At 38.5% G+C, this 13,059-nt stretch overlaps 1 protein-coding gene across 1 annotated transcript; it reads right to left on the bottom strand.

The window, feature by feature from the left end:
- Window positions 1–24: 24 nt before the first annotated feature.
- Window positions 25–9,980, bottom strand: lancl2 (LanC lantibiotic synthetase component C-like 2 (bacterial)). Its single transcript, XM_025054680.1, has 8 exons — window positions 9,671–9,980; window positions 8,481–8,676; window positions 5,441–5,558; window positions 5,141–5,348; window positions 4,019–4,166; window positions 1,720–1,866; window positions 344–637; window positions 25–129 (listed from the first exon to the last, which is right to left on the bottom strand). Exons 2-8 carry the CDS (start codon window positions 8,634–8,636, stop codon window positions 25–27), a joined length of 1,176 nt encoding a protein of 391 aa, XP_024910448.1. The 5' UTR covers window positions 8,637–8,676; window positions 9,671–9,980.
- Window positions 9,981–13,059: the final 3,079 nt, after the last annotated feature.

The following is a 13,059-nucleotide window of genomic DNA, read 5'->3' as shown; positions in this document are numbered from 1 at the left end:
GAATTCCACCGCAGGAATTCTCGATCAAAAATGGCCCAAATGTGCAGGAGGAGGAGAGCAGAGCACAGCAAAAAGGACGTGCCAGATGAGGGGCAAGCCCCCTCGTTGCCTGATATGTTCCTTAAGATCCTGCAAGAGTGCCTCAAATAATAAAAAATAGGTGGGCTATTCTGTTGTGACTTCCTATGTGACAGTATCAGTTGAGTTTATTTCTCTGCTATATATTTGATTTTTGATTCATTATTTTGACAATTGTTCATTCATTATTTATTTATTATTAATTTATGCAATTGCACTGCCTTGATTTTATTAAGGTTAAGTACACAGTCACAACCATAAATACAATGATACTAATAATTAGGTAAAAAAAAAAAAAAATTTTGGTGTATCGGTTTTCAGCCTTGGTTTTCTCATTTTCGTTTTTCAGCAAATTTTCCTTGCGCTTAAGTCTCACCTGATAAGCCATGATTAGCACATGAATGATACCAGGCGCTCCGTGGCACCAGTGAACTAGTCGGTCGCTCTCATTACTCAGGGATGATGGGAAGTTCCCAGAACGGAACTTTTTGTGGCGGACGTAGTCAATGCAGGGACGGACCAACTCTGACAGCACGTCTGCGTGTACCTTTGCTGTAGGCTTTAGAGAAACAAAACAAACAAACAAAAAATACTGGTGAGGCCATCGCTCATTTCATCACACACATTAAAGCACTTAGGGACTAACGTGAAAGACTTAGTGAAATACTTTCATTTCAGTTAGAGCTGCACATCACATTAGAGGTGAGTGATTAGAGCAGGCGTGGGCAAACATTTTCACTTGCAGACCATAATGGGTCCTAAAATTTGACACGGGGGCTGGGTCAGAAGCAGTCAGATGGAATGTTTTTGTGAACTAATATTAATGTTATGCATAAAGGCCGGGAAAAGACAGACATATAATAATAATAAAAATCAATAATTTTATTTGGACAAGTTTAGCGGACAAGATTAAATAGCCAAGCTGTAGTTTGCCCATGCCTGTATTTGTCAAAGAGTACGTGGACTGCATTCAAACTGCAGTAGAATATTCAAAGAAATTACCAGTAAACTTTAGTAGGGCAAAGAGGCTCACAAGTCGCAACTCCTAAGTTGCTGCGTCCGGGAATCGCTGAATCAGCAGTATGTCAGTACTTATCTAAACCAGTTACTGTCAATCAGCAATCTGCGCTGTGATGTACTGTTCAACACAACAGCACAATAGACGCTGGCTCCTGACAGAACGAGGCACTTCATCTTCATCTTCACTGCCTGATGAGCTACTTCAGTGGCTCATCGGGCAGGACCACTTCAATTACTGTTCCCTGTGGCGAGCTAACACCTCTATTGGCTCCCTGCCTACAAAAACAACCTCCTCCACACATCAGATTTTCAACCACTAACCCACTTGCCAATGATTTAATTTAGGTAGGAATAGCTTCAGTGGTTAAATAAACCTTAGATAAAGGTATTTTAGTAGCAATTTATTCTAGAGATGTACTGTAAAAACATAAAAATAAAAAAAATAAAAATGAACAACCAAAACAACAAGCAAACATTTGTAATTCCACAGAAAAATAACTACAACAAATCCGGCATAAAAATGAACAACCAAAACAACAAGCAACCATTTGTAATTCCACAGAAAAATAAGAAGTTGCTTCCACCAGACAAATTCCTATTCGCCAACTTTTCTTCCCTCACCTGCATCAGTGTGTAATAGATCCCAGCCAGGCCATGTGCAGCACCAATGTACTGCTTTTTGTGCCACTCGTAGAGCAGAGGACAGCGGTCTGTCTTCTTCTGCTCTGCTGACATGTTCTTCCCCGATTCCAAGATGGCCGTCACCACCTGCATAGGATAACAGAGAATACTCGCCCATTCAATCAACTTTTATCATGAAACATTATGCATTATATTTACAGCAAAACTCAATTGCAGTATAGTAAAATATACAGTATAATAGTAAGATACTTGAAGAAAATACTTTTGAAAAAAAACTGTCACGAGGCAAGAAGGCAAAGCCTAGTGTTTGGAATGCAGTCTAACTAAAACAGTGGCACCTTCCAAACAAATATATATGAACATATATTGCACACGGTATTTTCATTGTGACACACAGTACACCACTGCACTCAATTAAATGTGTCCTCTGCCTTTTTTCTGCCTTTAACCCAAATGGCTGCATATGTAGGTATTGGTATCGGAAATGAAGTGTTTGGACAATATTGGCATTTTGAATAGTCATCCCTACTATACCATAATCATTATTATCATCTGTACTATACTTTGCAGCTGTAACACACTATGGGACGCATAATGAACTTATTCTATTTTATCTTATAAGCTGTGACACAAGGAGCACCTAAGGCAGGCATGGACAAACTGTTTGACTTGCAGGCCACAATTGTCCTAAAATTGAACGGGAGCTCTTAAGAGATCGTTTCTGCATTACAGGTTAGTGTTCTGTCAACACACAAACAACCGAGATTACATGTTCTATTTGGAATTGCACAATGTAAACAGACAATGGAGCTTGGAGCTCATTGCCTGGACAAATAAACAATTGTTTCATCCCACGTGGTGTGTCACAGACAATCGAGGTCACAGATGAGAGTTCTAGCGTGTGAGTTTTCATTCTGTTTTGCCATCTACAATGTTTTTGGGCACAACAATGATATGTTGCCAAAGGAGCACAGCAGCACTCTTCAGTGATCAGATTTCATCTGTTGTTTTTTTTCTGATAACCATTCATCCGTTTCTTTCTCTTAACTGTATATTTATTGTAAACAACCTTTGGAATGGCATTGCATGCAGAGCCGTTTAGTTACCTTTGTTAATGCCTGCACTAATTTATCGCCCCAGTGTGGGATCAATAAAGGTCAAACTAATATAATCTACACTAACAAAATGGATGCTGAAAATATTTTATAAAAATGTTCACCACTTCAAAAGCAGGCTGTTAAAACTGCTTTTTTGTTATGGTTCTCTTAGAGAAATGTTACACATCTCTTACATTTTGGTGGCACCATAAACTAGTAGTACTGGATCTCTCCATAGAACAAAGAACAGACAAAAACAAAATTCTCCAACAGTGTGAACGGCACTGATCTACACTGCACACAGTGTCAGGCAGACTGCCTGTCAGAGAAGTGAGAACCAGTCCCAGCACTGACAGTCAGCTAGACAGATGACGATACTTTCAAAATGACAAAAGAAAAAAAAAAAAATACGATACAAAAGACCAGTAGGAGGCAATAGAAAGAAAGAAAAAAAAAAATCCATGGAACACAGACACAGGCAAATTGACTGGAAAGTGCTTCTGAACTGCGTGCTGGTGACAGGTATACGAGCACAAATGATTGTGTAATGAAAAGAACTGCAGCACTGCAGCAAAAAACAGCTCAAGAGATCTAAAAAAATCTCACATAGTCATCCTTCATAAGCAAGGACTGAAACCTACTGAGGATATTTGCTGTAAACTTTTGCAATGTGTATGTGTGTATGTGTGTGTACACTAAAACTTCACCGGAAACACAGAGTATACACGGGGGGGTGGATAGTGTGTGTTTGAGAAACAAAAGGCAATGGGATTAAAAAGAATAACTTTAACTTTAAACTTTAAAATTGTAAACAAAACGTCAACAATATTTGAAGCAGAAAGGAATTGTATACATATATTTTTCTTAAACAGACTTTCACCATATACTGTTAGTTGCTCAAGTTAACGTTAACTCGATGACAGCGACCTTTCGTGGCCAATTAAAATTGAGCAGCGACACCCTCCAACTCCGCTAATGTGACGCCATTTGCACATGATGCAAATCGGGCAGCAATCCAAATTGGACAGTAACAGGGCTTGCTGACCGGCGGGCATTTTGCGCATGCACGCTCGTGACCATCAACCAGACAGAAAACGTGCTGCTGTTTTATTCTCACTTCAAAAACTACTGACGCAGACCATCAATTCTGAAGCTACAGCTTCATTGTGTCAATGTCTTACCTTTGTTAGGGTGCTCTCATCCACTGTGTCGGCTCCGATCTCTTTGTTAATGTATAGTAGAGCGTACAGGTAGCCAGTGCGTCCATACAGCAGCTCATCGGGGATCTCTGAGTCTGTACTCAACACTGACCTCTGCAGCTGGAGGAGTCTGGCAAAAAAAACAACAAAAAAACAGAGGCTTATTACAAACAACTTTCAAGCCAACTTTATTCTTGTTCACTACGAAAAACATTTGTTTAAATCTTAAAAACATAATCACGTTCTTTTTTTTTTAATTTAAAGGAAATAAATAATAGATCCAAACACTTCATTTATGACACTGCCCTTTGTCTAGATTGTGTACATTTTACACTTTAGAAAAAGCAAAACTTTTTACAGTGAAGAAATTGCCGAGATGTTGTAATTAACTTCCTATCGGACATGACTAAAGAGAATATCTGCATATATTTGAGATCTGTCCCGCTTAAAGATTATTTATAATTCTATGTGAAAGTGTCAAAACGGTAAAATCTATCAGGAAAAAATGTATTATATATATTCTGGTTGCTATTCATAAACTGCAATAGTATTTGTCTCCAAGCTATTTCAAAAAGCACTCCAATGTTGATGTGTTGTGAATTTCAATTAAAAATATCTTACTGCTGCAGGAAAAAGTAACAAAAGCCACAAAAGTTCAATACTGGGTGAAAATGTTTGCATGGATTGGCAACGTCTGTAAGCATGGTTGCAGTTTGTACTTTTTTGTTAGTGTGTAAATTTATGTTAGCAAACCTCTAAGCTAAGCTAAGCTAACCTCTAATCAACATCAACATCTAATCAACATCATCAATATACATTCATTTGAAGGTCAATATTTATTTTAATATGGACTGAAATTTCCAGTTATTGTATGGGTTTTGGATATGTGGCTCTGATACCGAGTGTTTACAGTATCTATATATTGTGAATCCCACATTTTTGAGCATTTCAGAATTTCACCAAAGTCCTGTCAATTGAGAAGGCTAGACCCCTGTACTTTGTCTAATTTTCAGGCCTTACTTTTAAAGAAGCTACTTCTTTTTTTATGAGAACAGTTTTTAACAATTTTAATATTTTATTTACTATAACTTTACAACTGCTCACCTCGTAAGGCAGTCATTGCTGTCCCCAGTGTTGCCAAGCTTGTGGTGGACCACTGCACCTACTGCTAGTGGCCCAGCATCACCACACAGGAAGGTCACTTTGCGACCATTCAGGCTCCTCATGGCCCTCTTCACATAGTCCAATGCCCTCTGCAGGTGGGAAGCTTCACTGGACGTCCGGTGCAGCTGCAGATACAGCAGAGCAATACCTGTTGGCAAAAGACCAGACGAACAGAAGATTTTTAAACAATGCATATGAACTGGACGTGGGTCCGTGGTTAAAGGTTAGGTGAAGACAGACCTGTCCAGCCTGTGTACGTGGAGAAGTCATGTGGGTCAGCAGTTTTTAACCCTTCTTCCATCTGCTGAAGGAGATCTTTAATTTTACTCTGGACTTTCTTCTGGAATGGGGAATACACCTGAGGGAAACAGACAGCAATGTCAATCTTCTTTTTCTTTCGGCTTTGTCCCTTTTTCAGTGGTTACCACAGCGCAGCATTGTTTTCCATCTCACCCTGCATCTTCTACTCTGACTCCAACTATCTGCATGTCCTCCCTCACCGCATCTATATATCTCCTCTTTGGCCTTCCTCTTTGTCTCCTACCTGTTAGCTCCATCTCTAACATTCTTCTACCAATGTATCCACTGTCCCTCCTCCGCACATGTCCAAACCATATCAATCTGGCTTCTCTAGCTTTTCCTCCAAACCTTCCTGTCTCTCACTACAGATCACAATGTCATCAGCAAACAACATAGTCCATGGGGACTCCTGTCTGACCTCATCTGTCAATCTGTCCATCACCAAAGGAAACAAGAAGAGGCTCAGGGCTGATCCTTGATGTAGTCCCACCTCCACCTTGAAGTCTTCCATCTTTCCAACAGCACAACTCATTTAAAAATGCAATATATATGTATATATTGCATTTTTTAAATATGACTATTTTATGGATAACATACAAAAAATTCTAGAGTTGCTTACTAGTTTGACCAAATTCTACTGTGATGTTACTTAACATCTAAGGCTATAAAAACAGACCTAGTGAAGCTCAGTCATCAGAAATCTGAAAATAAAAAATGTATATAAGTTTTTATAATTAAGTATAAAAAAAGCCCTAAGGTGTGTGTATGGCATATGAAGGAAAAGATGAAGTAAATCTACTCATTTCAGCCTCAAGGTTATGACCGACCACTTAAAGTCTGTCTGTCAGGATTCATTGGATCAAATACATTATGTTAATAAGGTTAGTTTCCACAAGATTCTATTAAGGATTAACATATTGAGCAGCATGGGTCAGATGTCCCTTCAAAGGCTACTTCCATCTGGCATACGGAGTCAATTAAGTCTCTAGAGACAGTTTTTACATCAGGTGACATCAGTGTGAAGCCTATGAACAGCATGAACAGTGTGGCTCTGGGAATCAATGACGTTATACTGTTGTGAAAACACAAATTACAAGTCATGGATTTCACCTGAAGGGCAGATGCAATTTGTGGGGATCATGGCCAAAAAAAAGATTTGAACTACTGACCTAGAAAGATTAACAGGAACCACAATATCCTTATCCTGAATGAGCTAAAACAGTTACACCACCCTTCATAACGCGATGATTTAATTATTTTTTTATGTGACAATGAAATAAATGTGATTTTTTTTAACTCACCCTCTCTCCACTGACTTATTTTCCCTCTCTCTTTCTCTCCATCTGTCACAGTTTCTTAATCACTCTAACTCTCATTCAAACTCACACAGCTGTTGAAATTCAATCAGAATTACCAAATGTGTGTTTTTATGGCATCCTTATACAGGGGGGCCTTCAACTTGCGCTTGAGTTCCATTCCTATGTTGCAATATAACTGTACATTACATTACATTATAACAGTAAGTGGAAACTCACAGAGTCTGACTTACTTTGGAGCCATAATGAAGGGAAATTAAGTTCCCAAAAAAACAACACTAAATAAAAGATTACATTATAACAGTAAGTGGAAACTCGCAGTCTGACTTACGCTTGGGAGCCATAATGAAGGGGAATTAAGTTCCCAAAAAAAACAACACTAAATAAAATATAGCAAATGTAGCACATTCCAATGTATGTTGTACAACACGTGAATATAAACAAAACCGTCTTCTTTGCACAACGCTGCGTAAAGACATACTTCCACTCTGCCTTCTGACTAGTTCCCATGCTAACAAGTTGTAATGCAGGTTATCAGAATAATGGAACAAGACTCTCAAAAGACTAATAAATTTAGGGGAGGTGGTTAAGTAACCACGAAACGTCATAGGTCGCAGATGTTGTAAATCGAGGACCACCTGTACTGGAGATAAGGGCCCCTAACATATTTGTTTATTACTTCCCATCCCAAAGAAGTCCCTTTCCCAATTGTAGACACACATTTTTAATGTATGTAACTTTTTATATAATTATTTAAGCAAAACCAGATCTATATCACATAGTTTTGATGCTAGTTACCATTGCATTGGGGACATACTGTATACTGCACTATTCTTATTTAAGCAAAACCAGATCTATATCACGTAGTTTTGATGCTAGTTACCATTGCATTGGGGATATATACTGCACTATTTACTGCACAATAACAAATAATATATGACAAAATGTTAAATTTAAAATGTTAAACATTTCTATCTAGCTTACCTACTCTACTAAAGTAACTCTCTAAGCTCTGAGCATGGTACCCCACACCCTGCTCCCCGGGCGCTTAAAGCTGCCCACTGCTTCCCTTAGTGATGGGTTAAAACCAGAGTGTTACAATGACAATAAAGACTATAATAAGTTAATGTGATATTCTCTGTGATCTTTCAAGCAGTAAAACAACTTTTGGTGCCCACGAAAACTCAAATGTTTATTATTAATTCCCCTTTTTCTATTTTTATAAACACACTTTAATAAATGTTTAATATAATTAAATGTAATACTGTTAACTGGGTAATACCGGGTAAACGTTTTAGGTAATAAAAAATATTACTAATGTAATTTATAAATGGTTGTTGTCAACTAACTAACTTTATTGAATAAAATGTCAACAAACAGAATTCGTTAATTATTCCTGCATTATTATGCTACTACTGTACTACTTTTAAGTGCACGCTGATATTTTTCTACTTTTCTTTACTTTTTTTCGTTTTATTTATTTTATAAACAACGTGCCTAAAAGAAAATATATTTTTATTATTTATAGATTCTAACTTATTTTATTGTGATGCGCACAAGCAGGTGTATGGACAAGTGTAAAACTGCGACACAGTTGGCTACACGCTAACGGCAGTTAGCATATACTTTAAAGAATAAAAAAGTAAAACAACAACAACTCCCACCTTTCCATCTGCATCTAGGAAGTCGCTGTCTTCTGCTGAGCTGCTGGGGAGGACTCCCTGCTCCCTGTCGGGGTAGGGGTTTGAAAATGAGCGCTCCTCCATCTCCGCCTCTGTGGCTGAGATTAGCTTTAGCCGTTTGGACATGTTTTCTCCCATAGCTACGGCGGCTCGGCGGGACCAAAACTCCTGTGACACACTGTGACGCAAATGTGCATTAAAATGTTATTTACTACATGTTAATAGCTTTACTCCATAACTGCATACAAAGGCGAACATTAAATACAAAGCAATACATATTTTTCATTAGAAATATCATACATTTTACAAAATAAACACACTTTTTAAGTTTCTAAGATTTTGGAAATTTTAATCTTAACTTAGGAATGGTTCTAGTAAATCTGTGTAGGTTTTTTATTATTTGTAAACTTATATTATCATGGCTAGAAACTAGAAATAGTCTACATCTATTCTACATGTATTTTATTTATAATAATTACCTTATTATTATTATTATATTATTATTATAATTATTTTAATTATAATATAATTATTAATTAATTATTTATTTATTTATTAATATAATTATTATAATTATTATTATATTTATATTATTATTAGGTAATTATTTATAATTTTTTTATTATTTGTAAACTTATATTATCATGGCTAGAAACTAGAAATATTCTACATGTATTTTATTTATAGTAATTACCTGTCCATCAGTAGCATAAAACCTCTCTTTTAGAACTTGAATGTTCTTGCTCACTTCACAATTAGCCTCACTATAAGTCACGTCTAATAACTTCATATACACCTAGTCTAGAAAGTACTAGTACTAAGTAGTAAGCTTTCCACTTTACCTTGTGGGAAAAGTTAAGAGAAAATTACATTATGTAATACACAAATTATACTTTATAACATGGAATTAGAGCAGGCCTAGATGAAGTGTTTTGGGTTTTTTTTTTCAAAATTAAAAATATTACTACCAATTCTATTCTAAAACCCTATTCCCCGTCAACGTAGGATCTATGTGCGCGCGCGCGCGTGTGTCTGTGTCACTGGAACACGAGACACGGCTGAAGAAATGCACATGCAGCAACAAAATGCGATGGTAAAGTGAAAACAATATAAACGCTGTCTCGGTTTTCACTAAAACCGAGACCTTATGGTCTTAAGGTGGGGTCGCTTACCAGCACGCAGTGCGATAACGGTGATGATAACGCTATAACGGGCTGGAACCCGATGGTCGCCGGACTCCACAGCGCTCGCTTGGTTGGTTATTTTCTTGGTCGATGACTGCGGCAGCCTCTGGTAGCCTCAGCAAGCAGCAGCAGTGACTGTAACAACGTCCCTCGGTTTGTCAGCCTCCAGCTGCAGCAGCAGTCTCTGCTGTCTCCTCCCCGGTCAGTGGACAGTGGCAGCCGCAGTGAGAGGGGCACAGGAAGACATGTGTCCCTGTACAATACACACACACACACTGTGGTTCAGTCTCCCGCTAGAGCTGCATCTCCCTCCTCCTTCTCACAACCACCCCCCCCCCCCCCCCCCCGTCCCCCTGTCCACACCCACTCCTGTTAACTCACTGACACCGACGACAGAAACCACTACTGTTAAAATTAATTATCAGAAACAATCCACGTCTTTTCTTCTTGTTTGCTTTTAATTTGAATCATTACAAAAATGTGTTTTTTTTGTTTTTGTTTTTTTTTGTAAGACGGAGTATTTAAAGAAATTAATTTCCCCGATCCATCACTGGGCCACATTTTGGAGGTCATTCACACCTGTGCTAATTTACAGCGTCCAGAAATCCACAGGAGGTCCTCGCTTTACAATGTCCTCAAACTACAACGTTTCGAGGTTACATCGTCATCTCCCATTTATTCACTGAGAAAGTCTCGTTCCATCAAGACTTGTGTGCTACATTCACTTTTTTTAGGATCATGTTGGGGGTTAGGGTTAGGGTTAGGGTTAGGTTAGGGTTAGGGGGTTTTTAGGGGGGCTTTGTCCCCAAGGGGGCGGTAACAGAAAATAATTAAGAACCACTAAATGTAAGGCGAGAGCACTCACCACTCTACCACTTTTCCAAACACATAAATAAATGAACAAAGTTGGCAAATAAAATCCATAAAAAATTAAAAAAATAGAGTGCAGGAAATAGCTGCGGATTCTATCAATGATGTGACATTTTAGCCCTAATAGCCACGTACAAAAGCTGACCTTCACTGGCACAGATGTAGAGCCCCAGGCGATTTTTTTCCCCTTCCTGGTTCAGTTGTGTCCTAGTTCTGTGCCAGTGTCTTCCTTACAAGTGGTCTGTAGGTTAGGTTCAAGTTTAAACAGGAAACAAAATCGTAAATGTTTCCTACAGTAGACGTTTGAATTCATTATTGATCTTAACAGAGCCTTCAGGATGTACGACAAAGTAAAAAGCCAAAAACAAAACAAACAAAATGGCACCTCCTGGGTATGCCATCATATCATCAGCAACCCGGCGGTGGTAGCCATTGTACGACCACCAGCGAAGAACACCTCTGAAAGCGAATAGTAACAGATGGTGTTTCAGTGTGATGCAACGCCGCTAGGATTAGGCATTCTAACTACACACACACACACACATACACAGTTCCTGTTTCATCATCTGTTTTCCCTTCTCTCCTGCTTCCTCTTCCTGCATCAATAGCAGTCGCACTTTCTAACTGATCCACATTTTAATAGTATATAAATGTACAGTGGTGCTTTGAGACGCGAGCTACCCGAAATACGAGTTTTCCAAGTAAACAACTATTGCAAGATTTTCCTCGAGTGCTCAACCGAGATTGCAAAATTTAGTTTATATAGCCATCTATCTTTACTTTTCCATAAATATATTAAGACTTTTTCAATACATTTATGGAAGATGGCGATGTTATGTAATAGGTATGCATATATATATAGTATCTATATATAGGTGACAAGATATCTGTATACTATATTCATTCATTTATTTTCATCTGCGTATCTGTTACCGGGTCGCGGGGGCAACCGCCCTAACCGGGATTCGATCTTGCCCAGGAGGTGAACCCTGGGGTTCCACATCAATGACAGAGACATTGCCTCTGGGTCAAAGTGCCACATATATACATGTATATATATTTCATTTTTTTCCAGAAAATACATAAAGATTTTTTTTAGGAAGCTTTACATAAATACGTTTAGTTCGGTTCAGTACAGAGATTCTGTCCAGCCATTATAACTATAAGTACGATCAAGGCACTAATAGTAATTGATCCAAGAGTTCCTCTGTCAGGATACAGTGGCTATGTCTTCAGTCAGAGCAGCGTTCAGCCTTCACTGGCTTATCAGGATTGTCTCCAAGCTCACCACACCAGTCTGTCTCAGAGTAATCACAGAGACAAGCTGTAAACGGATCTGCTGATGCAACAAAGTCCCTGTGAGATGATGTGCCAAGTAATTATTAGACATCGTGTGTTTTCACTACAAACGTCCACTGAGTGTATTTTATTAACATCTATTCATATATTCTTGTTAAAAAAGCATACGTTGGACACTTCTTGTCAAATCACAATGACCTAGCCAAAAATTGAAAACATTAAATACAGGGCATCCTCGACTTACGTTGTAATTCTGTTCCTTCAGCGCCATGTAACTCGATTTTTGCTGTAAGTCTATGTCATTCACCTACGCTAACACCGTGGTAACATCATCATAAACTAGGACATAAAAACATCAGGAAAGTCGGACTTACGCTCGGGAACCATAATGAAGGGCAAAATGTTCCTGAAAAAAAAAGAAACATAAACAAGCCCAATCCAATGTAGGACATATAATGGGCGAATGTAAATATATGTCTTCCGCATATATTGCTGCTCCGCTCCACAACTAGTTCCCGTGGAAAATTTGTTGTAACGCAAAATTGGACTTTTACTTAATACATTTATAGGAGACAGTGACGTAACCACAAAATGACAAAGGTCGAGGACGTTGTAAACGCCCTGTATGTATTTATTTATAACAATGGTAGTTCCTCAAGTAAATATATTCGTTGGGGGGGTTTTGATTAGCTGCATATGTCATGACACAGTAAAAATATTTTGCCATTATTTTCTCATGGCACAGAGACCGATTTTTTTTTATGTTCAACCCTGAAATGTTGACCAATATCAGACTGATACCAAGCCTGAGTATTGGAAGCTGGAAGGGAAGTTTCAAATGAAACCAAATACAAATCTGTGTAAAAGTACTGTATACGGCTCGGGGATGAAGCGTACGCTGATATGGTAAGTGGGGGATGGGTGGTGAGTCAGATAAAAGCAGACGGTTGCCGCACTGCCCTCCATTTCCCAGGAGGATGATAAAGCGTAGCCTGCAGTGACCAGTGGCCTTGTCATGTTAGGTCAGCCTTTAAAGGGACAGTTCCGATTTCTCAAGTGTGCTCATGCTTGTACTCACATAGAGTGTTGACGGTTAAGTTAAAGTCCTCTTCGATAAGTACAAGTTCCTTGCATTACTCTGGTAATGTAATCGTCTCAATAGAGCACTTGAAAATAAACGCTGAGCACAGCATATATTCCTGCCGTGC

This window comes from Cynoglossus semilaevis, chromosome 3 (genome assembly GCF_000523025.1).
Source record: "Cynoglossus semilaevis isolate Cse_v1.0 chromosome 3, Cse_v1.0, whole genome shotgun sequence".
Lineage (NCBI taxonomy): Eukaryota > Metazoa > Chordata > Actinopteri > Pleuronectiformes > Cynoglossidae > Cynoglossus > Cynoglossus semilaevis.
This window is presented reverse-complemented; position numbering and strand designations above follow the sequence as displayed.